At 43.0% G+C, this 27,888-nt stretch overlaps 1 protein-coding gene across 1 annotated transcript in view; it reads left to right on the top strand.

The window, feature by feature from the left end:
- farp1 (FERM, RhoGEF (ARHGEF) and pleckstrin domain protein 1 (chondrocyte-derived)) overlaps positions 1–27,888 on the top strand; it is a 317,365-nt gene that overhangs the window by 22,311 nt on the left and 267,166 nt on the right. The window contains exon 2 of the mRNA XM_060825861.1: positions 8,549–8,753. Within this exon, the coding sequence (XP_060681844.1) occupies positions 8,571–8,753 (183 nt within the window). The 5' untranslated portion in view covers positions 8,549–8,570. The remainder of the gene's footprint in view (positions 1–8,548; positions 8,754–27,888) is intronic.

Raw genomic sequence — 27,888 nt, 5'->3', positions numbered from 1 at the left:
ATTCATTGTAACATGAGGTAACCTGGTACCGGGGTGAGTGGGGATGTGGGAGAGATATGTGGGGGAGTGGTAAGGGATAGGGGGAGGCTTGCTTTGATCTGTGTGCCTGGATTGTTAAAACATGTTTCAAATCTCTGGCAACTTGTATTGTACTCAAACAAACGTATACATTTGCAGTAACTTAAATCAGTCAATGCACAAAGCCTTCAACAGGTGCCACACAAGAGGCTGCTGCATAAGATAAGAATGCAAGGCGTTATGGGTAAAGTATTAACATGGATAGAGGAGTGGTTGACTAACAGGAAGCAATGAGTGGGAATAAATGAATGCTATTCTGGTTGGCAATCAGTGATTAGTGATGTGCCTCTGGGATCAGTGTTGGAACCACAATTATTCACAATTTATATAGATGATTTGGAGTTAGGAGATCATGTATGGTGTGTCAAAGTTTGCACGTGATTCTAAGATGAGTGGCAGAACAAAGTGTGCAGAGGACTGTGAAACTTTGTAGAAAAAACAGGTACTTTGAGTGGGCAAAGGTCTGGCAGATGGAATACAATGTTAATAAATGTGAAGTCATCCATTTTAGTGGGAGTAACAGTAAAAAGGATTATTACGTGAATGCTAAAAAGTTGCAGCATGCTGCTGTGCAGAGGGACCCGAGTGTCCTTTTGCATGAATCACAGAAGGTTGGTCTGCAGGTACAGCAAGTAATTAGGAAGGCAAATGGAATTTTGTCCTTCATTGCTAAAGGGATTGAATTTAAAAGCAGATAGGTTATGCTGCAGATGTATAGGGTGCTGGTGAGGCTACACCTAGAGTACTGCCTGCAATTTTGGTCTCCTTAGTTGAGAAAGGATGTGCTGGCACTGGAGGGGGTGCAGAGGAGGTTCACTAGGTCGATTCCGGAGTTGAGGGGTTTGGCTTATGAGGAGAGATTGAATGGATTAGGATTATATTCATTGGTATTCAGAAGAATGCGGGGGGGGGGGATTTATAGAACATAAAATTATGAAGGGAATTGATAAGGTAGAAGTAGAGAGGATTTTTTCACTGGCAGGTGAAACTAGGACCAGAGGGCATAGCTTTAAAATTACAGGGAGCAGATTTCAGACTGAATTGTGAAGGAGCTTCTTCACCCAGAGGGTTGTAAATCTGTGGAATTCCTTGCCCAGGGAAGTAGTTGACACTACTTCTCGAAACATTTTTAAAGCTAAGATAGTTATTTTTGAACAATAAAGGAATTAAGGGATACGGTGAGAGCGCGGGTAAGTGGAGCTGAGTTCACGAAAAGGTCACCCATGATCTTATTGAATGGTGGAACAGGCTTGTAGGGCTGGACAGCCTACTCCTGCTCCTAGTTCTTATGGCTTTGTTCATTTAAAGAAAGCCTTGCATTTACATAGTACCTTCCAATACTTATGCATTACAGCTGATGAGGTACTTTTGAAACATTGTCATTGTTGGGTAGTAGAAAACATGGCACTTAGATTAGATTAGATTAGATTACTTACAGTGTGAAAACAGGCCCTTCGGCCCAACAAGTCCACACCGACCCGCCGAAGTGCAACCCACCCATTCCCCTACATTTGTCCCTTTACCTAACACTATGGGCAATTTAGCATGGCCAATTCACCTGACCTGCACATCTTTGGACTGTGGGAGGAAACCGGAGCACCCGGAGGAAACCCACGCAGACATGGGGAGAACGTGCAAACTCCATACAGTAAGTCGCCTGAGTCGGGAAATGAACCCGGGTCTCTGGCGCTGTGAGGCAGCAGTGCTAACCACTGTGCCACCGTGCCGCCCACGAATGCATCCACTAACAGCAACGAGATTGTGGCCAGACAATTTTTCTTAAGAGACGAGTAGAAATTACTGGATAAGCTGAGCAGGTCTGGCAGCACCTGTGGGGAGAAATCAAAGTTAACGTTTCCGGTCGCGTGACCCTTCCTCAGAACTGAACTGTCACTCGACTGGAAACGTTAACTCTGATCTCAATACATAATTCTAGTTGCATGAGACTGTAATCGTTTGCTATAAATTCTTTGTCTTATGGTCCTGCTTCACCACCACCTGACGAAGGAGCAGCGCTCCGAAAGCTAGTGCTTCCAAATAAACCTGTTGGACTATAACCTGGTGTTGTGTGATTTTTAACTTTGTCTACCCCAGTCCAGCATTGGCTCCTCCACATCCTGATTTCTCTCCACAAATGTTGCCAGACTTGCTGAGATTTTACAGCAATTTTTGTTTTTGTCTCTGATTTACAGCATCTGCATTACTTTTGGTTTTTTTTATTTTTGCTCCAGTTTCCTTCCACAGTCCAAGGATGTGCAGGTTAAGTGGTTTGGCCTTGCTTAATTGTCCCATAGTGCCCATGGATGTGTATGCTGTGTGGATTAGCCATGGGAAATGCAAGGCTACAGTGATTGGGGAGGTGGGAGGCAGTGGTGAGCCTAGATGGCATGCTCTTTGGAGAGTCAGTGTGGACTTGTTGGGCCAAATGGCCTGTTTCTGCACTTTAGGGATTCTATGAGCCAAATGCTGGCAAATGGGACTAGATTAGATTGGGATATCTGGCCAGCATGGATGAGTTGGACCGAAGGGTCTGTTTCTGTACTGTACAACTCCATGACTCTGAGTATCCGTACTTAATATCATCATTATGAACAGACAAAATCAAAGCCCACCTCTGCATTCCATCTGCAGTTAAAGTGGGTATTGGCGCATTTGGATTCAAAATTAACTGTCAGTGGCTTATGATCAGTTCCAATTGTGTAACTATGACAATGCAGGTAGTTATGAAATGATCTTATTCCAAAAGTCGCAAGTTCATATCTGACTGCTTTTGCCTGAACTCCCATGCTTTTTCAGCATCAGACTGCCTTCTTCAACCTGTTGTCATGGCTCTCTCTATTTGGAGTGGGTTATCCCAAATGACACAATTCCCTGAATTCATTGCAAAATTTGCTCCATTACCCCTTGAAACATTCTGGGCACTGATTAAACACCAAATGTTAACCTAAGAAGGTGAAATAGTTTATTAATAATTAAATGTAACTTTGACTCAGTATTTGTCAGATCTAATTATTAAAAGATCTAGTCTCCTCACAACACATGAATATGTCCACGATTGTTTGACATTGATCAGGTAGATGGCATTCTGATTCAGTTATTTTTCTAATCCCATAATTTTACATTAACATTTTGTCTTTGGTACTACTGCTTTGTGAAAAACCCAATTATTTTGTTCCATTTTAGTAATAATGTTATTTATGTCTAATGTAAACAGGCTGTTGCTCTATTTTCTCCATTAAAGCCCAGGGCTCTGGACAGGGTCTGCAGTAAACTGATCTGGCATTCATCTGAGTCTGTATGTTGCCCATGTGTTCTAGAATTGGGGCTACTGATCCACAGCCATTCACTATGCAATCCTTCCAGCCACCACTTGTTCGTTTCTTCCAGAAAATCCTCTGGAAAGTCTCTATGACTCCTAAGGGTCTACAGAACTTGGTTTCATTCATTCCTGATGAAGGGCTTTGGCCCGAAATGTCAATTTTCCTGCTCCTCGGATGCTGCCTGACCTGCTGTGCTTTTCCAACACCACTCTAATCTTGACTCTAATCTCCAGCATCTGCAGTACCCACTTCTGCCTAGACCTTGGTTTAACCCCATTGTTGTACAACACAAGATACTGTGTCACCAAACTCTGATTGATGCATTCTTCCCTCTTGCATCTCAGTTTCTCTTTGTAGCTACTAGATTTGGGAAGAGAGAACAAAAGAAAAGACAAGCTATATGATTTCTGAACTTTGCTGCAAAGAGGGACGTGTTGTTTTAACTTTCCATTTTGCTGTTTAGGTCAATTGCCAGAATGTCAAATTTCAAACAACCACCACCTTCTGGTTTAGGTGCGAGTGCTATCCTTTGAACTATCTGCTGCAGTCAAATCTTGAGGGTGATGTGTATACTGAGCACCTAGCAACATATGAACATGTTTACCCAACTTTTAAAGGACTTCATATATTGTACTTAGTTTTTGGTAGGGTGATGCAGAATGCATTCACAGTATTTGTTGACCCTAAGTCACCTTGTGCACGGGGAGTGGTGGAGGTGGGGACACGGAGATTAATACCATCATCATCAATTCTGAAGGTCTTAGTATTTTTACGTTCTGTTCTGTGGCTCTCAGAAACAATATATTAAAAAAATGAGTGAACGACAATGTGTGTGTGATTGGACAGAGAACTCAGTACCGTTTGCAACACACCGAGAACTAGCAACTGATCCAAAGTTTGAAACATGTTTAATTGTGGTTAGAAGGGAATATCAACGGTGTTGACACTCCAAAGCCCACAAAGTCGTGTTTATCAGCATAGTAAGGATATGGCTGAGTGAACAGAAACCAAACCCACAATGTGACTTAGATAGGTTTACACTTCTTAAGGAAATTATTGCTCCCAATTTTAGTGTTTAAGAATTGGAGAGGGTTCTTTTTCCTTATGTGAAGCTTGTTGGCATCGTGGAGCTAAAGTTTGCAATCTACGTGGGGTTTGAATTTCCTAGCACTCAGTTACGTTTTCAGGCCTACATTTCCCTCAAATTCAGCCTGTTGAAATGGCCAGTCCTACATGTTTTTCTTTTGCATTTGTGATGGGATTCTTCATGGATGCAAGAGTAAAATGTGTAAGGAAGACAGGGTTTGCATTGACTCCACTCATGTTGATTATTTTCATGTAATGTTTAATGTAAAACTACAAAGTTGTCATGTCTCAGATTTCTGACTACCTTCCACACATCTTCCACATCTTCAACTTTTCAGTCACTCTTTCCCCCTCTCCATGCTGTTTGCCTCTTTATCTCGAGCAGGTCCCTTTCCTCTATCTGTTGCAAACATTCACTGAATCACTTGTACTCCTTTTATCTTATCTTTTCTCCAGCTGTTTTCAATCCTGCTGCTGCCCTGTGTTATTGGCTCTACACTACAGTTTTCTCTCAGGTTTTAGGCACCTGGATTGTGATTGGTCTAGGATAGGGGTAGAATTTAGTTTGTTCCCTCAGTTTGTAGCATTCTACCCAATCCCAATGGATGTGAAGTTTGTGGATTTGAGCCCCACTCCAGAGGCTTGTTGTTAAAGTTGAGGCTGACACTCCCAGGACAGTACTGAAGGAGTTCTGCACTGTTGGAGTTGCCATCTTTCAGATGAGTTATGTAACCTATCCTCTCAGAACATGATCCACGATTTCATGGCACTGTTTTGAAGAACAGTGGGGTTACCCTCAGTGCACTGAACAACATCGATCCCTCAACCAGTATCACTAAACCAGATTATCTGGTCTACATCACCATACTGCTTGTGAGAACTTGCTGTGTGTACACTGGCTGTCACGTTTCCTACATACAACCAAGCCTTGCCATGAAGTAGTCCTATTTCCAAAGGGTTACAAATGGTGATTTGTCCTTTGATTTTGCTTTGGGGAGGCCACCTCAGCCACTACAGCATGTTGTTGTGTAAGGGCTTCAGGACGCTGAAGCAACCATGTGGTGATGTCACAGAGCTGCACATCTCTAAGAGTGAGTTACACAGTGTGAGTGGTGTGATACCATACTAGGCCAATCTAAACACAAATACTTTATACTCTGAAAAACTTGCATGAACACGTGAACTATATAAATTAGTTTTTACTAATGTGAGCTATAAGATTAGAGCTTGGTATATCTATACCTATCATGTACAGCAGGATTTAGTATCAATGTATAATATATGTTACTTCTGAAATCTAAGCCTGAACATAATCCTTGAATTTGCCTTTTCCTTATCCAGTCTGTCTTGAACCCAGGCTCAATTAAACCACACAGTAAAAGAGATGTGTTGCACAATATATTATAGCATTTGAGCGAAGAGATTTTTAAAGCAGATGCTGCATTATTAATTGGCTGTGAAGGTTTTTGGGATAGTTTGAAGTGGTGGAAGGTGTACAGTAAAGGGTTAGTCCTGCCTATGTTAATAGAAAAGCTATGTCACTGATAGAAGCATGAGTCTGGATCTTGTGCTAAGTAGTTGTGTGTAGAGTTAGTATTGTTTCAAAATACCTTAGACTCAGCAACCTCTCTGAAGTGTATAATGCACTCTGCCTTCACCAAGGCTGGAAAGTGCTAGGTAAATGCAGTTTCTTGAATTCTTAATGGGCCGAAGCTGTACTGAAACAATGTTGTTCTGCTGGGGGTTGGGGGGCCAGGTCTTGAGCATGAATGTGGCGAGCTTTTCACTTGCAGGGCATCACAGTTGGTTTGGAATCCTTCTCTGGGCCATTTCTGTGATATCAGTGTTATGTACTTTCTTTACTATCCTCACGCATCGTTTATCATTGTCTCATTTTTAATCCACCGATGCCCTTGTATTACAGTAGGAACGACTTGTTTCTCCATACAGCATCTTTAACACAATACAAGGCTCAAGATAAATCCCAGTCTTGTCAAATGTAATAACAACAGAAATAGCTGGAAAAATTCAGCAGGTCTTTGGTACGCTTTCCTTTATCGGTCAGAATTGAGTACAGGAGTTGGGAGGTCGTGTTGTGGTTGTACTGGACATTGGTTGGAATGTTGCGTGCAATTCTGGTCTCCTTTCTATTGGAAAAATGTTATGAAACTTGAAAGGGTTCAGAGAAGATTTACAAGGATGTTGCCAGGGTTGGAGGATTTGAGCTATAGGGAGAGGCTGAACAGGCTGGGGCTGTTTTCCCTGAAGCGTCGGAGGCTGAAGGGTGACCTTACAGAGGTTTACAAAATTATGGGGGGCATGGATCGGATAAATAGACCAAGTCTTTTCCCTGGGGTGGGGGAGTCTAGAACTAGAAGGCATAGGTTTAGGGTGACAGGGGAAAGATATAAAAGAGACCTAAGGACCAACGTTTTCATTTAGAGGGTGGTACGTGTATGGAATGAGTGCCAGAGGAAGTGATGGAGGCTGGTACAATTGCAACATTTAAGAGGCATGTGGATGGGTATATGAATAGGAATGGTTTGGAGGGATATGGGCTGGGTGCTGGCAGGTGGGATTAGATTGGGTTGGGATATCTGGTCGGCATGGACGGGTTGGACCGAAGGCTCTGTTTCTGTGCTGTACATCTCTATGACTCTGTCTATGGTGAGAAAGCAGATTTAACCTTTCTGGTCCAGTGATCCTTTTTCCAAACGGGCCTTAAAGGAGGAGAGTGTGTGGGCGGACAGTGATCCCATGAAGTGCCTTGGGGCAATCCACTCTGTTTAATGTGAGGAGCTGTGTTAAACACCTCACTCCCTAATAATCTTCAACTGAGGGAATAGAAGCTATCCTCATAACTTTAACCCTTTTTAGCTGCACTTTGTCTTAAAAGACAACATAGAATCATAGAATCCCCACTGTGTGGAAGCAGGCCATTCGGCCCATTGAGTCCATACCAATATATAATGTGCAAAGAAGCTGCAAAACTGAAGTATGAGCTAATCTGACGTGAAAGAATCTTGAAATGAAAAGACCAAGATTGATTGATTTTTTTTATTGTCACGTGTACTGAAGTGCAATGAAAAGCTTTGTTTACGAGCAGTAGAGGCATATCATAGTAAGCTTTGATATACAGAACAAAAGATTTAGATGGCGGCTTACAGGTAATATTGCACAGGGTGTACATGTGATGCCCTAATAGACGTCTTTACAATTATCATAGAATCCCTGTGGAAGCAGGCCATTCAGCCCATCAAGTCCACACCAAAGCTCCAAAGAACATCCCAACCATACCCATGTCCACCCTATCTAGGTAATCCAGCATTTCCCATGGCTAATCCACCTAGCCTGCATATCCTTGGACACTATGGGTAATTTAGTATGGCCAATTCAGTCTATGGACTGTGGGAACAAACCCAAGCACTTGAGAAAACTAACATAAACACTGAGAGAATGTGCGAACTCCACACAGACTGTCGCCTGAGGGTGGAATTGAACCCAGATCCCTGGTACTGTGAGGCAGCAGTGCTAACTACTGAGCCACCCTGAAGATTATTTAGGGTTGGATTTAGAGAGGATATTTCCACTTCTCTGAGTGAGCTTCAGTGTTTATATAGTCACTAAAAATCCAGTCAGGAATTCAGGAGACACCTCTTTACTCTGAGCATGGTGTGAATTCGGAACGCATTGCTACAATGTATGGTTAAGGCATATAGCAGAGCGACATCTGAGGGGAAGTTAGGTAGACCAGTGATGAGGGGGAAGAATAGAATAGAATGATATTATGGGGTAAAAAGGAATAGAGTGTGAGGATGCTCCTGTAAAGTATGAACACCAGCATCAATCACTTGGGCTGAATAGTCTAGTTTTGTAATATGAAAGGTTATACAGCAAGAACACACTCTAAATTTCACTTAACCCTGAAACTTCGCTGAGTTCTATCTCGGCTTTATGTTGATGGGTCCCTCTGTTGTGCCGACTATGAGCAGATGTCAACAGAGACAATGCATTCGTCCTTATACATTAAAGTATATTTCGATTATTCTGCGTTTCTTTTCCAGGCAGACAGCTGTTAGTCTAACTATGGCGGATGTAGAGCTGACACATCATTCACCTCCAAGTCCTGGAGCCAGGTTGGGAGGACAGGAGAACACTGGGATTAGCACCTTGGAACCTGGTCAGAAAGCACCCAACTCTCCCTCAGGCAAGCTTATCCCCATCAAAGTCCTTCTGCTCGATGACACGCAGGAAGTGTATGAGGTTCCGGTAAGATTCCTTTTTCAATAAATCCAAGAAGAGATTCTGTAGGGTTGGAATTCTCCTCCTCCCCTCCCCCTTCCCAGACTCTGTACCAAAAGGCAACAGCTATTTCTCGTGTACTTCATATTACTTGGTGGTGTTTGTGGAACGGCTTGACTTGTGCAGTTTATCACCAGTGACATCGCAACTGATCGCTTATTTCCAGCTTGGATGAACTGAACAGACTCCTGACTGTCCAGTTTCTGCTTATTACCTGAGTGCACGTGCTGTTCAAGATCATGTGTCAACTAAAATGTGTTGTTGAAATTTTCAGAGATTTGAAAGCAAGAAGATAAATGCTGCTTCTATCATTACTTTCTTATTCATGTTGACTGAAGGGAGCAAATATGAGTTGGTTTTGCTTTGAGTATTTGTGACAGAGTATGTCTGTATTTGTGGAGTATGCAATTGTTCTGCTGTCTGATTTTTAAATTGCGATCATGTTGTCACACCCCTATTGGTGTTTGTTCTTGGAATGTAATCTTCACCTAGAGTGCCTTGAACAGCTGCAGTCCCTGTGGTGGACAGACGCACCACCCACAGTGCTGTACTGAAGGAACTTCAGGGATTTTGACCCAGCAACGCTGAAACACTGATGATATAGTTCCAAGTCAGGATGGTATGATACTTGAAAGAGAATGCGCAAGTGGTTCTGTTTTCTCTGCTGCCTTTGTGCTCCTAGTTGGCTGAGGTTGCAGGTTTAGAAGGTACTGTAGGAGGAACCTTTAATGTAACTGCATCATCTAGATGGCGCATACAGTGCTGCTTGGGTGTTGTTGATGAAAGGAGTGGATGTTGTGTCAAACAAGCAGGCAGCTTTGTCCTGGATGGAATTGATATTAAGTGTTGTTGGAGCTGCACCATTATAATTATGCAATTGTAGCTTTCTTGCATTATCTGCAAATGTAAAATGAGAGATTAACCAAGGTCACTCGTCATGACCTCGAAATAGATTCAAGAAAGACCATTGTCAAGAAGCGATATTTGGATGAGGGCTGTTGTCCTCCCTCAGTGCTGCACTGGAGCATCGGCATTTGCTGCTGTGCTCAAGGACTGGGATGAACCTTCTGACCACAACCTTCTGAATTAAAAGCTGATCAGGCGGAAGCATTGAAGTACCAATTGGATAACTGCGCATAATCTACGTGTGCATAGCTGCTCTCAGGCAAATAGTGAACATGGCCCTGGCTCCATTAGCAAAGGAGCAAGGAAGGCTTGCATTCCTATGGGAAGTCTGATGCACGTGAATGACACCAAAGTGCTTTACATCCAAAGTGTATGAATTTCTGAAGTGTTGTCATTGTAATGATGCTTTAAACATGACAGTGCACAACAAACTGCCACATTTTTTTTTATAAAGATGATATAGATTTGAGGAATAAATATTGGCCAGGCTGTCAGGATTAATTCCTTTTGTTCTTCATTCCACATGATGTTGTTTGAGAGAGTAGACAAACTTTGAAATAACATCTTATCCAAAAGATGGCTTCGGTGATTCTGTACTACAGTGGTAGTGTCAGGATATACATTTGTGCTCAAATTCTAGAATGGGACTTGGACTCACTGTCTTCTGACTTGCAAGCTTGCCGTGTTATTCACTGGGCCAAGCATGACAGTGTATCAGCCTGCTGAGGTTGTACTGTTGCTGTGTTGGGCAGTAAACAAGAGGTCAGCCCGTACTTTTCCATCCAACTCATTCTTCAGGTATGCAGGAATTTTCCAGAGAAAGCAAGTGAAACAAAGAGTACAGGCAGCCTTAAAAGTTGTCCTGATGTTTTTGGAGAGAGAAAGGGCTGCTTATGTATGTGATAGAACTGTCTTGTTTGCAAAATTACTAAAATTTCTCACTTTCCCTTTTTTATTAAAATGCATTAACTGGTTTATTTCAGTGATTACAACTATCCAACAAATAGGAACTTTATGTCAAGATTGAATAGAATAGGGTTAAATTCACTTGAGTTTAGAAAAACGAGAGCTGATCTCATTGAAACGTATCAAGTACTTAAGGGGCTTGACATTCCTGGGAAAATGTTTGTCCTGGCTGGAATCTAAAACTAGGGTCAGAGTCTCACGATAAGGCTTGTCTGTTTTTAGCACTGGTGTGAGGAGACTCTTCTCCTTTTGGAAAACTATGGAGAATCAGTTATTGAATATGTTCAAGACAAAGATCAATAAATGCTTTGGATATGTAGGGGACTAGGAATGTGGATGTGGTACAGGAAGGTGGAGTTGAGGTAGAAGATGGATCAAATAGTGGAATAGATTTGAAAGGCTAGATGGCCTCCTCCATTTTCTAGATACATTAACCTCTCTACATTGGCAACACTCATTCCTTACTGAGTGGTACAAGGCAAGGCTGATCTTCAAAGTGAATCAGAGCTCCCAAAGGTTTTACATTTGGACTGGCAATGATGCAGTAATATTGTATAAGGTGTTTTAAGGTGTGGCAGACATTTTATAGGTCCATAGGTACAGCAAGTTTATATAGGGTGTGGTCAATGATCCCTCTAATTTTCCCTAACTCTGCAACTGATGTGTTACTTCGCCAACACATTCCACCCTGACCTTAAATTTACCTGGACCATCTCTGACACCTCCCTCCCCTTCTTGGACCTCTCCATTTCCATTAATGACGACCGACTTGACACTGACATTTTTTACAAACCCACCGACTCCCAAAGCTACCTGGATTACACCTCTTCCCACCCTATCTCTCGCTAAAATGCCATCCCGTATTCCCAATTCCTCCGTTTCTGCCGTATTTGCTCCCAGGAGGACCAGTTCAACCATAGAACACACCAGATGGCCTCCTTCTTTAGAGACTGCAATTTCCCTTCCCATGTGGTTAAAGATGCCCCCCAATGCATCTCGTCCACATCCAGCACCTCCGCCCTCAGACCACACCCCTCCAACCGTAACAAGGACAGAACGCCCCTGGTGCTCATCTTCCACCCTACCAACCTTCGCATAAACCATATCATCTGCCGACATTTCCACCACCTCCAAAAAGACCCCACCACCAGGGATATATTTCCCTCCCCATCCCTTTCCGCCCCCCTACGACCCACCTTCCCATCCTGGCACTTTCCCCTGCCACCGCAGGAACTGTAAAACCTGTGCCCACACCTCTTCCCTTACCTCTATCCAAGGCCCTAAAGGAGCCTTCCAGATCCATCAAAGTTTTACCTGCACATCCACTAATATCATTTATTGTATCCATTGCTCCCGATGCGGTCTCCACCACATTGGGGAGACTGGGCGCCTCCTAGCAGAGTGCTTTAGGGAACAACTCCGGGACACCCGCACCAATCAACCACACCGCCCCGTGGCCCAACATTTCAACTCCCCCTCCCACTCTGCTGAGGACATGGAGGTCCTGGGCCTCCTTCACCGCTGCTCCCTCACCACCAGACGCCTGGAGGAAGAGCGCCTCACCTTCCGCCTTGGAACACTTCAACCCCAGGGTATCAATGTGGACCTCAACAGCTTCCTCATTTTCCCTTCCCCCACCTCACTCTAGTTTCAAACTTCCAGCTCAGCACTGTCCCCATGACTTGTCCGACCTGCCTAGCTCCTTTTCCACCTATCCACTCCACCCTCTCCTCCCTGACCTATCACCTTCATCCCCTCCCCCACTCACCCATTGTACTCTATGCTACTGTCTCCCCACCCCCACCCTCCCCTAGCTTATCTCGCCATGCTTCAGGCTCACTGCCTTTATTCCTGACGAAGGACTTTTGCCTGAAACGTCGATTTCGCTGCTCGTTGGATGCTGTCTGAAGTGCTGTGCTCTTCCAGCACCACTGATCCAGAAACCGAGATGGGCTCAAAACAGTATGATTGTCACATGGCCATGCATACGTTACCTAAACAGACTCTGCTGGGTGAGGCCTGTTTTAACCCCCTGTGCAGTGTGCCTCAGATTGCCGTGTACCAGTGCGGTTTAACGGAATGTTGGCTTTGGCTGCTATGATTGACTAGTGTCACCAACTGTACTTGGCCAGTTTCTAGAGCATTTCATTACAAAAGCTAGCACCTCCTAAACACTGCTGTCATCGGATGCACTCTGGGTCCATCCTCGAAAGTTTCCTGATTAGGACAATTTTGGAGAGGGTGGAGGGGAGAGCTGCCAGTCAAGTGGCCCCTGTGCTCAGTAGGGTGGCAAGCGCAAACATGTTCAAAAAAAGCTGAAAGGAATGCTGCTCCTTTTAAAAACGTGGGGATTTTCCTCCATGATTTTTCATGTAGAGGTGTCCTAGAGAGTTGATTGTCAATTCCAGAAGACTGCTGGACAACCCTAAAGGGTCGACGACCCATTGTGAGATCCATTAAGTAATTATGTAGCACAGAAATGCAGCTTCTAGTTAAAGCCGCTTATCTTTTGCAGCATTCTGATAGATTTGTGATCCTGGAAGATACTGTACCTATTAGCAAATCATCTGATTTGCTAGTTGAGTCTGTCCTTTCCCCATTCTATGCTCCATTTTAATTTTATTCTTTCCCGAAATGTGGGGACCATTGGCAATGCCAGCACTTGTTGACTGTTCCCTAACTGCCCTTGAACTGAATTGCTTGTCGGGCCATTTCAGAGGGAGGTAAAGGGCAATCCTATTAACGTGGAGCTGAGAGGATGATTTCCCTCGTGGAAGAGTTGAGAACCAGGAGGCATATTCCCAGAATTAAAGGATACTAATTTAAGATGAGGAATTTCTTCCCTGAGGGTTAAGAGTCTGTGGAAGAGCTTTGCCGGAGAGTTGTGAGTGCAGAGTCCTTTTGTATATTTAAGGCTAGGTTACAGTCTTGAACTGCATGGGAATTGTGGGTTACGGCGAAAAAGCAGAAATGTGAATGTGAGGAGTGTCGGGTCAGTGGTGGAGCAGGCTCAAAGGATTGAAAGGCCTACTCTTGTTCCTGTTTGTGATGGTCATACTTGATGGGCCAAATGGCTTACATCTGTTCCTTTGTCTTATAGATTTAATTGTTGCCTTTACCTCTGTTCTAATGGATGCATAACAGATTTGGTTTATGTTGTATTACAGAAATGAAATGCTGTTGCTCATAAAAGCTTTTGACAATGGATTCCTGATGTGTTAAGAACCCTGATCTCAAATTCTTTGTTTTGAAATCTCTCCATGGGCCCTGCCCCTCCCCATTTCTGGAACCTCCTTCAGGCCAACACAACCCTCCTGAGATATCTGCTTCTGTGCAATCTCTGCTTTTCATCGCTGCACTATTGGTGGCTGTGCATTCAGCTTCCTAAGCTATCAACTGTGGAGTTCCCTCCCTGACTATTTGTGCCTCTCTCTCTCTCTCTCTCTCTCTTTCTCTCTCTCTCTCTGTTTTTCTTTCTTACCTCCTCACGAATCCTCCTTCGATCAGATGCAGTGCAATACTTGGACATTCTATTTCTTTTTATCTCCCTACTTGGCTCGTTTGGCAAGTTTTTTTTTTGTTTAATAATTCTCCTGTGAAACACTTCCTACTTTACAGACTGTGTTTTAAGTGTGGGCTTGTTGACTGAATTGGGTTTGAGCTTTTTTTTAAGTGAGTTTTTTGTGCCTTAAAAACGTTAATAACTTGAAGCGTTGCATGCCATTACAACATGAAGGAGTGCATCAGAGTGGAAATGCATAACTGTTTCCAGTTAAATCTGGACATACTGTTTTATGAGTAAGATTTGATGACAATCTTTTACCTTGCAATGTGGAACTAATTGAAATCACAACAGTGAGAGGTCACTGCAATGTAGTCTTCAGCCTCTGGCGAGACAAAAGCTATTCATTCTTGCTGTACTGTGCAGGAGTGAAGTGGGTGTTGATTAAAACCAGTTAGGTAGGGACTGTGTCTGCTTTCTACATTATAAGGCAGGCTGCTGTCTGAAACATAGTGGAGAGTCAGGAAACAGGATACCCTAAGGAGAGCTTGTTTAATTGGAAATGGACAAATGAGGCACTGGAGATACATTTATTGGGGGTTTTCTTAGGCAGAGGCACCGTGTAACATTGGGAGTAATAAGCAGTGTTCGAATACAACTGAGCATTTAATGCCAGTGCTCCTGTTACAGGGTCATAGAGTTGTACAGCACAGAAACAGACCCTTCATTCCAACCCGTCCATGCCGACCAGATATCCTAAATTAATCTAGTCCCTTTTGCCAACACTTGGCCCATATCCCTCGAAACGCTTCCTATTCAGATTGGATTCCTTTTAATTGTTGTAATTGTACCTACCTCCTCCACCACCTCTGCCAGCTCATTCCATATGCACACCACACTCTGTATGTTCTCAAATTGCTGCTGCATTCTGATATGAATGTTCGAAATAGTTTTTTTTGATGCTAATTTAATGTTTGCTTGTGACTGAGTGAGTAGCACTGTTTGCCGTGAATGAGAAAGTTATGAGGTGAAGTTCCCCTTTAACAATGAGAGCTCAAAATCCAAGCTGACATTCCCAGTACAGTATCAAGAGAGCACAGCACTGTCAGCAATGTCAAGGTTGTAAAAGGTTCTATATGAATCCATTTTAGTTTTAATGAAAAAGTATTTGCAGATAAAAATGAGTGAGTCTTTTCACTCAGCGTGCTGTTAAGAAATTGATCTTGTGCATCACACTCTGACTTTACTTTCCTGTAGTTCCAGTGGAGGTTGCTTTGGGAAGAGAGAGAGAGAGAAGATGGCAGTGCCATCAGATATTGGCAGCACAGGGCCATCGCCCCTGTACCAGCTGTGAAAGAGCTCTCTGACTGAAGCCCTTTCTTCCCCCTTTTTTTATTTTTTTCAAGTATTTATCTAATTCCATTTTGAAAGTTGCAGTTTAATCTGCTTCCACCACCATTTGTCCCACTTAAATTCAAGTATGGATTTCTTTAGTCCTCAGGGTTGTAGTCTGTGCTACGCAGTTCTCCAAAGAGCAATGGAAACTGAGTCCTTCAATATGTTCAAGGCTGTCTTCTTGATTGACAAGACAGTCAAAGGTTATAGTAGGGACAGACAGGAATTTGGGGATAAGATCACCCATGATTTATTGACTTCTGAAATTAGGCTTGATGGGCTTAATGGCATACTCCTCCTAACTCCTGTGTATATTATTTATTGCAGGTTGTTCACTCAATCCTGCTGTGTCCTATGGCCTCACTCATTAATGTGTTCCACTCCTAAAATGATCGGTACGCGAATTGCTCCCAAACTATTGCATCAGGAGTTTTGCCTTCCCATTACCCGCCCCCATGCCCCCACTTCCCTCCATCCCAAGATTTCACCCTTAACCCCTTCATTTCAAGTTAACATTGCCAAGCACGTGTCGTGGGCAGTAATTCTTTATGGATTGATTTGGGAGGCTCAGTTCAGATTTCCAGAAGAGGGGTCCTGGGAGATTTAGTGTCTCTGAGCCCTGAGCCATTTGTTCTGAGACTCCACATAATTTGAAGTCTGAGATTAAAGTAAATACCATTCAAGGAAATCCCACTTCCTGGCCAGCTGTCATTCCAATTTTTTAATTGTTAGCACAAGTCCACCTTCATTTTGTGGTTACTTTCCTTCACCATCAAACTGCTTTGATTCTCTTCTTTCTCAGTCACAAGTGTGTGTACATGTGCCATGTTCTGTTTACATATTTTTTCTTGCTATTCTTTAATATTTCTTTTTAACAGGGCAAAGTGAGTACCGCAGATGCTGGAAACCAGAGTTCAGATTAGAGTGGTGCTGGAAAAACAGAGCAGGTCAGGCAGCATCTGAGGAGCAGGAACGTCGACGTTTTGGGCAAAAGCCCTTCATCAGGAGTGGGCTGCTTTTGCCCAACGCATTGATTTTCCTGCTCCTCGGATGCTGCCTGACCTGCTGTGCTTTTCTAGCACCGCTCTGATCTAATTTCTTTTTAAAACCCTCCTCTGACTAAGGAATGAATGTAAAATCATAAGGAAAAGATCATTTTGTCCCTTTAGATTAGATTAGATTAGATTACTTACAGTGTGGAAACAGGCCCTTCGGCCCAACAAGTCCACACCGACCCGCCGAAGCGCAACCCACCCATACCCCTACATTTACCCCTTACCTAACACTACGGGCAATTTAGCATGGCCAATTCACCTGACCTGCACATCTTTGGACTGTGGGAGGAAACCGGAGCACCCGGAGGAAACCCACACAGACACGGGGAGAACGTGCAAACTCCACACAGTCAATTGCCTGAGGCGGGAATTGAACCCGGGTCTCTGGCGCTGTGAGGCAGCAGTGCTAACCACTGTGCCACCGTGCCGCCTTTAGTGGCTCTGCTGTACAGTAAATCACAGCTGATCTGAAGTGGCCTTAACCAATCTCCGTAACACTTGTCTATCAAATATCCTTGAGTACATTCAGTCACCCAGCCTCCACTGCTTTTTATGGAACAGAATTCACAGCACTAACAGCACTGATGAAGGAGCAGCGCTCCAAAAACTTGTACTTCCTAATAAACCTGCTGAACTATAACCTGGGATTGTGATTTTTAACACTAAACAAGAATTTCTTCCTCTGTCTTAATGTGAAATCACTTATTCCAAAAACTATACCCCAGGTTTCAGATTTTCCCAAGAGGAAACATCTGCTGAACATCAACCCTGTCAAACACCATTAGAGGCAGGATCTGAAGTAGGCCATTCAGCCAAATGAGTTCGTTATGCTATTCTATGAGATCATGGCTGGTCTGATAACACTCTATTTTCCTACATTTCTCATGACCCTAGCTTCCCTTACTGATTAAAAATCTGTCTAAATCAGCCCTGAATATAATTCATGACCCAGCCTCTTCACTATGTGTAGCCCGCTACAGTAAAGAATTCCACAGATTCACTTTCTTCTGAGGGAAGAAATTATCTCTCATCTGGATCTTAAATAGATGGACCATTACATGGCGATTCTGCCCCCTGGTCTTAGACTCTCCCATATGGTGGTGAGGGGAGGGGATAATCAAATCTCCCAATGTCTGCCCTGTCAAGCCCTGAAAGAATTTTATTAGTTTAAATGAGGTCACTTCTCACTTTTCTAGACTGTAGTGAGTACAGGCCCAACCTACTCATCCTCTCCTCAGAAAATCCTTTCAGACCTTAGTCAACCTCATAAACCTTCTCTGGATAATCTCCAGTGCCAGTATATCTATCTTTAGATAAAGGGACCAGAACTTCACAATATTCTTGTTGTTGTCTGACCAGTGCCTTGTATAGCATAAGCAAGACTTCAGTATGTTTATATTCCATTCCCTTTGAAATAAATTCTAACATTTAATTTGCTTTCTCTATTACCTGGTGAACTAACTTTATAGTTTTTCTTGACTTATGGATAAGAGCTGACAAATCCCTCTGGTCTGTAGCTTTCTACATTCTTTTTAGTTCTCCTGTCCCAGCAAAGTGCACATTTTCCCACGTTACAATCCATCTGCTAAGTTTTTGCCCACTCACCTAATTTGTCCAAATGACCCTATAGACTATGTCATCTTCTACACTTGCCTTTCCAACTACTTTATCGGCAACTTTGGTGATTGGACAGTCACTTCACTTATCCAAGTCATGAATAAATTGTAAATATTTGTGGCCCCAGCACTGATCGCTCTGGCACTCCATTAGTTACAAGTTGCCGTCTTGAAAATGCTCCCCTGTAAGTTAACTGATCCTTTATCCATGCTAATATACTACTTCAGTGCCATGGGCCTTATCATAAGTAGCCTTACATGCAGTAATGTATCATATGCCTTTTGGAAATCCATATAGATCACCTCCTTCCCCTTTTATCTATCTTACTTGTTACCTCATCAAAGAATTTGAGTAAGCTTGTCAGACATGATTTCGCCTTCATGAATCCCTGCTGACCCTGCCTGATTACATTATGTAATTCTGCCCTGCAATTTCATTCCTTATAATAGACTAACATTTTCCCAATCACAAAAGTAAAGCTGACTAGCCTATACTTACCTGATTTTGGTCTCATTCATTTTTTTGAGTAATGGTGTTTTCGATCTTTTGGCACTTTTCCAGAATTCAGGGATTCTTGGACTATTACGATCAGGTTACCTGCTATCTCGGGAGCTGGTTCCTTTAATATCCTAGAATGCAGTCCATCAGATCCAGGGCATTATTCAGCCTTAACCCCATTACTTTCTTTTGTACTTTCGATTAGATTAGATTAGATTCCCTTCAGTGTGGAAATAGGCCCTTCAGCCCAACAAGTCCACACCGACCCTCCAAAGAGCAACCCACCCAGACCCAATCCACTACATTTACCTCTTCACCTAACACTACAGGCAATTTAGCATGGCTAATTCACCTCACCTGCACATGTTTGGATTGTAGGAGGAAACCGGAGCACCAGAGGAAACCCACACAGACACGGAGAGAAATTGCAAACTAGTTATTCTGTTTATTTCCCTTTCCCTTTCCCTTTAATCTCTCGGTCATTTAGTATTTTTGGAATGTTATTGGTGTCCTTGACTGTGAAGTATCATGTAAAGTTCTCATTCAACGCCTCTGCTACTTATTGGTTCAGCATTAGTATTTCATGAGCCTTGTTCTTTAAGGTGTCTGTTCACTTTGAGTTATCTTGTCAAGAAGGACATAATTGATGGTGAAGAAGATTTTCTCATGTTACAAAGGTATCTTGATCAAATGGGTTAATGAGCTGAAAAATCCAGTTCAATCTGGATAAATGCGAGGAATTGCATTTTGGTACAACAAATAAGGGTAGGCTTATACAGTTAATAGTAAGGCCTTGGGTAGTGTTGTAGAACAGAGGGACCTAAGACTTCTTTGAAATTTGTCACATATAGACAGGATGGTTAAAAAGACTTGCCTTCATTGCTCAGTCCTTTGAGTAGAGGAGTTGGGAAGTCATATTGAGGCTGTACAGGACATTGCTGAAGCCTCTTAGATTAGACTTACAGTATGGAAACAGGCCCTTTGGCCCAACAAGTCCACACCGACCCGCCGAAGCGCAACCCACCCTTACCCCTACATTTACCCCTTACCTAACACTACGGGCAATTTAGCTTGGCCAATTCACCTGACCCACACATCTTTGGACTGTGGGAGGAAACCGGAGCACCCGGAGGAAACCCACGCAGACACGGGGAGAACGTGCAAACTCCACACAGTCAGTCGCCTGAGTCGGGAATTGAACCCGGGTCTACAGGCGCTGTGAGGCAGCAGTGCTAACCACTGTGCCACCGTGCCGCCCACTCTTCTGGAATACTGTGTCCAATTCTGGTCACCCAGTCATAAGAAGGATATTGTTAAGCTGGCAAGGGTTCAGAAAAGATTTACCACAATGTTGCCAGCTATGGAAAGTTTGAGTTCTAAAGAAAGGATGGGACTTCTTTCACTGGAGCATAGGAGGTTGACAGATGACCTGATAGAAGTTTATAAAATAATGAGAAGTATTGATAGAGTTAGTGTGAGCTGATTTTTTCCCTGTGATAGGGGATTTCAAGACTATGGGACACATTTTTAAGGTGAGAGAAGATAAATTTTAAGAAAGTCATGGGAGGCAAATTCTTTTACAGAGGGTGCTTCGCATGTGGAATGAAGGTACTGAGGAAGTGGTGGACGTGGGTACAATTACAGCATTTAAAAGGCATTTGGATAAGTACATGAATAGGAAAGGTTAGGAGGGATATGGGCTAGGATCAGGCAAATGGGACTAGGCTAGTTTGGGATTATGTTCAGCATGGACTAATTGCACCGTGTTGTATGACCCTAAGGAACTCTTACTGTCCATTTTGATATTAATTGTCAGTATACCCTCAAATCACAGGTTTTAGTGAGGTCACCACTCATTCATCCAAATTTCAATTAGTTTAGGTGCAACCTGCTCAACTTCTACTAGTTGGACTATTCTCTCATCTTAGGAAGCTGTCAAGTTAATTTTGCTTGAACTGCTTGCAATGCAAGTATACTCCTAAAACTTTACTTGGCACTCTAGGTCACTGTTTCCCAAAGCCTTTTCCCACTGTGACCCCACTTTGAAGTTTGAAAGGCATCATGGCCCCTCGGTGAGTATTGTGAGGTAGGGAAGGAGGAACCCTAACATTTCAACTTGCAACCCCACTTGAATTCTGAGCCCCACTTTGGGAAGCTCTGCCATGGGTGCTTACCACATAGTATTACAATAGTAACTTGGATTTATATAGTGCCTTTGACATTGGAAGATATTAAAAGGTACTTTTCAGGAGAGTTATCTCACTAAATGTGATGCCAGGACCTGTAAAGAGGTAGTAGGGCAGATTAAAGAGACAAGACCCATTTATTCCCACACTCGTTCCTATTTGTCAATCAATTCTCAATCTGTGCAAATATATTACCCCTATCCTGTGTGCTTTAAGTTTGCCCACTAACCTCTCATGAGGGACTTTGTCAAAAGCCTTCAGAAAATCCAAATACACCACATCCACTGACTCTCCATATGTATTCTAGTAGTTACAGCTTCAAAAAACTCCCAGCGTATTTGTTGATCATGATCTGCCTTTCAAATACCCGTACTGGCTTTGTCCTATCCTGTTATGGCTTTCCTAACATTCTGTTTTCATGTCTTTGATTACAAACACGAGCATTTTCCTCGCTACTGGCTTGTAAAATTCTCTTTTATTTTCTCTCTTCCTCACTTTTCTAAATAGCAAGTCTACATTTGTCACCCTCAAATCGATAAGAACTGCTCCAGGGTCTGTAGAATTTTGGAATATGACTAGTAGTTTCAAGGCTGCTGCATTAGTACCCAGGGAAACTGGCTTAGCAGTCTCTGGTAATTTGTCAGCATTTAACCTCTTTAATTTCCGCAGCACCATTTTCTTACCATTCTAATTTCCTCCAATTCTGCCCTTTTAATAGACCATTGGTGCACTAACATTTGTGGGGGGGTGGGGGTTACTTGTGCCGCCTTCTGTGACGACAGAACCAAACAATGTGTTCAATTCTTCTGCCATTTTTCATTCCCTGTTTAATTTCTGTTGCTTGTGACTGCAAGGGGCCTAGATTTCTCTTTGCTAATTTTTTTCTCTTCATGTAATGTGAATATTTGTTTCCTTCAATTTTACCCTCGTACGCTGCATTTTCTTTCTCTCAATTAAACTTTTTATTCTCTTTTGCTGAATTATAATGTGTTTCCAATCTTTAGGTTTGCTGCTTTTTCTGACAATTTTATGTGTCTTCTCTTTGAATCATACTATTTCTAATTTCTTTTGATAAACCATGTTTGAGGCATTATTCCTGTTTTAAAGAACATTTTTGCACCAAAACAAGGAAGAATATTTGTTGTAATATTCTTTGAAATATGAACCATTGCCTATCCACTGTCAACCCCTTGAGTAACGTTCTCTGATCCATCGTTGCCAATCCAATTTTAATACCCTTATAGTACCCTTTCTTTAGATTCAGGGCCTGAGTTTTGGATTTGACTCCTTCACTCTCCATCCTCATGAGGAATTCTATCATAGTGTGTTTGCTTTTCTCTAAGCACCTGCACAAGGTTGTTCATGATCCTTTCTCATTGCACGGTGGCCAGTCTAGGATAGACTGTGATTAGATCCTCAAGGTGCTTGGTCAAAAAAAACCCATCGTGTACACTATGTATCCATTAGGACAGATTTCAAGAAATACCAAAGTACAGTGTTTATACTGTATGACCATTTGGCAGGTGGACTCTGATATGGAGAAGTGTTGAAGAATGCACTAGTTAATGATCACTGACAGTCAACTGCCAAGTTTCACACAAAGTTTTAAACTAGACAGGTTGGCCAAAGCATTGTCCTGAGAAATTAACCAAAGATTGACTGTCACCTTTTTGTTGAGTTGAAGCCGATGCAGTGTGTGTACATATACTTCATAGCTGGAAAGAACTGGGCCCTGTGTATTTACATCTGTCACTTTCAATATATGCAAATACACCACAAGGTAGACTCAACTGACAGTTCTAAATTGATTATCAGTGTAATTACTTGCACGCTACACTCCAGATAACATTTGCTAAACAATCCTGCAATAAAATCACATATAACGTTGGTAATGTTTTGAATTTTGCAAGCATTCTCAAAGACTACCCTCTTAGGCAGGGCACTGCCCTCTTAGGATTTCACCAGGTTCCCCATTCTTCCACCACCCCCCCCCCCCACCCCATCCCAATTCCAACCTTCCAACTTGGTGCTGTCCTCTTGAATGGTCCTACCTGTCTATCTTCCTTTCCACCTATCTGCTCCACCCTCCTCTTCAAACTATCACCTTCTCTCCCACCTTCATCTACCTATCGCATTCCCAGCTACCTTCCTCCCCAGCCCCACCCCCTCCCATTTATCTCTCAGCCCTCTTAGCCTATAGGCCTCAGCCCTGATGAAGGGCTTATACCTGAAACGTCAACTCTCCTTCTGCTTGGATGTTGCCTGACCAGCTGTGCCTTTCCAGCATGGCGCTCTTTGATTCCCAAAGACTGGCAGATCTTGGAAAACAGTGTATCTTTTCAGCTGTTGACAATAGGCAAGACTTTGACCATACAGAATCAGCCTCAGAACACTGTGTCCAACATTAGATGTGATTCCTCAAGTGGACAATTGACAACTGAATTAGCATTGTCAGTCAGGTTTGCAGTGTGGCATACTTATGAATTCTAGAAACTACTTACACGAATGCAAATGGACCAGTTCTTTACCAGCAGAGAAAAGGATATGCACTTACTGTGCCTGTTTCAACTCAACAAAATTGGTGACAGCAGTTAACCTGTTTTAACTTGAAAGCAAAGCTTGGCAGTTAATGGTCAGTCATCATCTAACCAGTGCATTCACTCGGATCCCACTGGCCAGCCAATTTGAATTTGCCTCACAAGGTGTGACAGCTATTTTCCCTTTATATTGTTATTTCTTATGAATTGCCCTCTTGAATGCAAGATGAAAACCTTTTCAAGCAATGCTCGGCTTTTTACCACCAAAGTACTTTAGTTACCTAGTCACTGATTGTAACATCAGTACAGAGCAGCTGACTCCCTCAATGTTCTGCTAGCCGTGTGTGTTTTGCCACTTAGCCACCACATTGGACTTTGATCTAAATGTTAGCTTCTTGTGGGTGAGGTACAGACAATGTGGTTCAGGGAGTTAGTGTAAATATATTACGTGACGTTGTAGCCATACAAAGCAAGAGGGTCAACGTTCACTTTGAACCCTGACCACACCTGGCAAGTGCATGAGAACAGAACTTGCAGAACTTTTTGCCTTGAATGGGGAACAAGGTGGTTTCTTCTGACTGTTGGTCAACGCTTTGCATGATCATGCAATTATGTTGGGAAGGTCCAAAAGAGTTTTCTGAAATATTGATCACCAAATAACGTGCTGACCCTGTTCATTTAGACACTAAACTCGACACTAAGTCGAGTTATATCCTTGAAGATGTTCCCTGATAGCCTTTATTTGTCTCCCTGCTCCCTTGATCTTGGCTGGACATGGAGTACTCCCCACAGTACAGTTATCAACTAGATCATATTAGATCTAGATCAATTTAACCCTTTGTTGGGTAAGCTACATGTTGACGTTTGGCTGTTACATGGGAAGTAAATGAGGTGAATGACCCTATCTTGTGCACTAGGCTTGCGGTGGCCAAAAATAACCAAATCTGACAGAGTGATGTCTGAATGAAACATCAGTTTGTAAGTTTGTTCACTGCGCTATCGGGTTTGTTCTTAGACATTTCATCAGTGAAGCGCTGGTGTTCTATCCCTCTTGATATTTAAATGCGTTGATCTGTTAACCGGAAATGATATCACCCACCTTCTTTCTCTCAGGTTAGTAAATGGGGTCCAAATTGATGTGCTTATTGATGGAGTTCCGGTTAGAATGCCAGGCCTTTAGGAATTCCTGTGTGTGTCTCTTTTTAACCTGTCCAAGGATGGATGCACCCAGGCAAAAAACTAGACACCAGGATACACTAGCACCAACTGGCCACCAAAAGACATGAGCCACTATCACCAATTACCTTACTTACAGACGAAGAAGGACACCACTTGTTCTGGGACAATATATCCATTTTGCGACCAGCGAAAAAGAGATACGCATGGGAATTCCTATAGGCTGGCATTCAAACTGGTACTCCATCAATAAACACATTGCTTTGGACCCCATTTATCAACCGTTGAGAGAGAGAGACCTGGAAGTGATATCACACACCTTAACAGACCAACACACTTAAATAGCAAGCGGGACAGGACTCCAGCGCTTCACAGGAGGCTCACTGATGATGTTACCTAGCATGGTGACGAAACATCTTAAGTACAAATCCACTAGCTCAGCGAGCAAACTCAAAACCTGAACCTCAACCTGATTTACAAATCTTCTCAAAAATCGCTGAATGAAAAATACCCACAATTGTGTTCTGGCAGTGAAATTGCACAGCCCAATCCTGTAATAATCTACACGTGAAATTAAAGGATTGCAGGTCTGCCTTGTGGAATTTCTCAGTTTGCCAAGAACTGAATTTTCCACACAATTTAAGTACACAGATAAACGTGGACTTTTGAGAACCAGATTCTGACCTTGTGTTATTGATAAATATCTTTAAGACAATGCGTAGTTTGGCAATATAATTTAGTGGTTGCTTGTAATTTTTAAAAAACTTGTTCATGGGATGTGAGCTTGGCTGGCAAGGTCACCTTTTATTGCTCACCTCTTATTGCCCTTGAGAAGATGGAGGTGAATGGCCAACATGAATCGCTGCAATGGGTATGGGAATGGGAACACACCTGCAGTGCTTGTGGGAGGGAGTACCAGGCCTTTGACTCAGCAACCCTTGAAGGGATGGCCATATATTTTCAAGTCAGGGTGATACGTGATTTAGAGGGAAACTTGCTGTCCTCCTAAATGATAGAGGTCACGCAATTGGAATGTTGCTGTCGAAAGATCACTTTGCAATGGAGATGGAGGGAGTGCGTGTTGAAGGTGGTGGACAAGATGATGCAGATTAAATGGGGAGCTTTGGCTTGGTGTCAAGCTTTTAAGAATTCCTACAGTGTGGAGGCAGGCCATTTGGCTCATCGAGTCCATTTTGACCCCACCCTCTCAAAAGCGTTCTACCCAGCCCTCATGCCATTCCCGTAGCCCTATATTTACCATGGCTAATCCACCTAACCTGCACACCCCTGGACACTATGGGTAATTTAGCATGGCCCATCTACCTAACCTGCACATCTTTGAGCTGTGACAGGAAACCATAGCACTCAAAGTAAACCCAGCAGAAGCAGGGCAAATGTGCAAATTCCACACAGACAGTCCCCCGAGGCCGGAATTGAACTTGGGTCCCTGGCGCTGTAAGGCAGCAGTGCTAACCACTGGGCTATCCTGCCAATGTTGCAGCTATACTCACCCAGGCAAGTGGATTTCTGACTTGTGCCTTATATGGTGGACAGGCTCGCTGAATTATTCACTGCAGAATTCCCAGCCTCTGACCAGCTCTTGCTGCCGGGGTGTATTTATGTTGTATATCAAAACTCAAATCATCAGGATAAAAGTGAGCAGACCTGACCCCAAAGTCTCCAAATTGCCCGAGAAAGTTTGCTCCCATAAATGGAGGGGAAGGATCTGGTGAGGAGCCAATCGCAGACTGGTGCTGTCCTGTGCAACCTCTGCAGGGGAACGACCTGTGATTGGAGTGGGGCAGCTTAGTGCCAGTCATTAGGGAGAGTGCCTTTTGCTGGAGATTGGGAACCAATGTCTGTGGGCTTGGGGCTGAGAGCTGAGGCAGTGAGGGAGATGGCCAGTATAAAGGGCCTTAGGATTTGGACATGCAAGTTTTCCCTGGTCTGGGAGTTCAGGCTCCAGAGTGAAAGTGGTCATCCAGGGGAGAGCATGGGATAGAGGCAGTTGTTGGAGTATTTGGGGAGGAAGAAGGAAGGGCAGTAAGAGTGGTACAGTAAGGTTATAAGGGGAGCAGAGAGGGATGCGGGGAGAAGGAAGCTGCAAGTGGACTTTAAAGGCAGGGAGGAGGAAGGTGTGGTGAGGGAGGGAAATGGAGACTGAAAGTGGGTAGAGAGGTATGTAAGAAGAAAGAGACTGCAAGAGGCTGTGGGGGATGGTAGGAGGAAGCTGCAAAGGAGAAAAGTTTAAAACCCACCAACAAAAGAATACTGAGCCAACTGTACTCTCAAAAAAACTTTAAACCATTGAGTAATGAGTCCTTATTAATGAATGTAGAATCTCTAGTTTAAGGCTGCGTAGATTTAGAAGATACTAAGCTTGGAAAATGTTGGAGGTCCTACTGTAATGAAATTGTCAATTGTTAGGTTTTTGAAATCTGAATGAGATCCAATTAATGAGGTTTTATCTGTATTGTTAAAATATCTCAGCTTTGTGCATATGCAATAGAATTGCCTTGGCTATGATCTAACCAGTTTTTAGATTAGATTCCCTACAGTGTGGAAGCAAGCCCTTTGGCCCAACCAGTCCAGACTGACCCTCTGAAGAGTAACCCATCAAGACCCATTTCCCTCTGACTAATGCACCTAACATTATGGACAATTTAGCATGGCCAATCCACCCAACCTGCACATCTTTGGATTGTGGGAGGAAACTGGAGCACCCAGAGGAAACCCACGCAGACTCTGGGAGAGAGGAGTTGTAGCAAGTGTGTTTAGGGTAATGGCTGTGTGTGAGTGACAGAAGTATGTGTCAATTCTTTTGGAAAAAAATCTTTTATTGACATCTGCTTGTTGTCTTGTGTCAATTTAAATAATGTTTAGAAAGTTAATATTTTACTTATGTTATAGTTTTAAGTTTCACAGAGTGTTGATAATTCATCAGTATCCTCAGTAATTATGTTAATTATATTTCTGAAAGTCCAAATACTCCATATATGTCAACAAAAGTATTATTGCTACATGATAGGATTACCCAGTGACTTAGTTCTTGGGAATGCGGAAGTAGTCCTGACAAACAAAGAAGATAAAAAAAATCTCAACAGGATCCCTTGATAAAGGAACAATATTTTGACCCATGGTATACAGGTTCATAGGGTATAGACAGTTGTTAAACGTACTGGGGAGATTGCCAGTATTTTACCAAGCTCCTGTGCCCTTGAATAAAGTTAAGAAACTCTCAGACTCTGAAAGGTGCCATTCCCT

This window comes from Hemiscyllium ocellatum, chromosome 6 (genome assembly GCF_020745735.1).
Source record: "Hemiscyllium ocellatum isolate sHemOce1 chromosome 6, sHemOce1.pat.X.cur, whole genome shotgun sequence".
Classification (NCBI taxonomy): Eukaryota; Metazoa; Chordata; class Chondrichthyes; order Orectolobiformes; family Hemiscylliidae; genus Hemiscyllium; species Hemiscyllium ocellatum.
The sequence above is the reverse complement of the archived record's forward strand: the minus strand, read 5'-3'. Positions and strand labels throughout refer to the sequence as shown.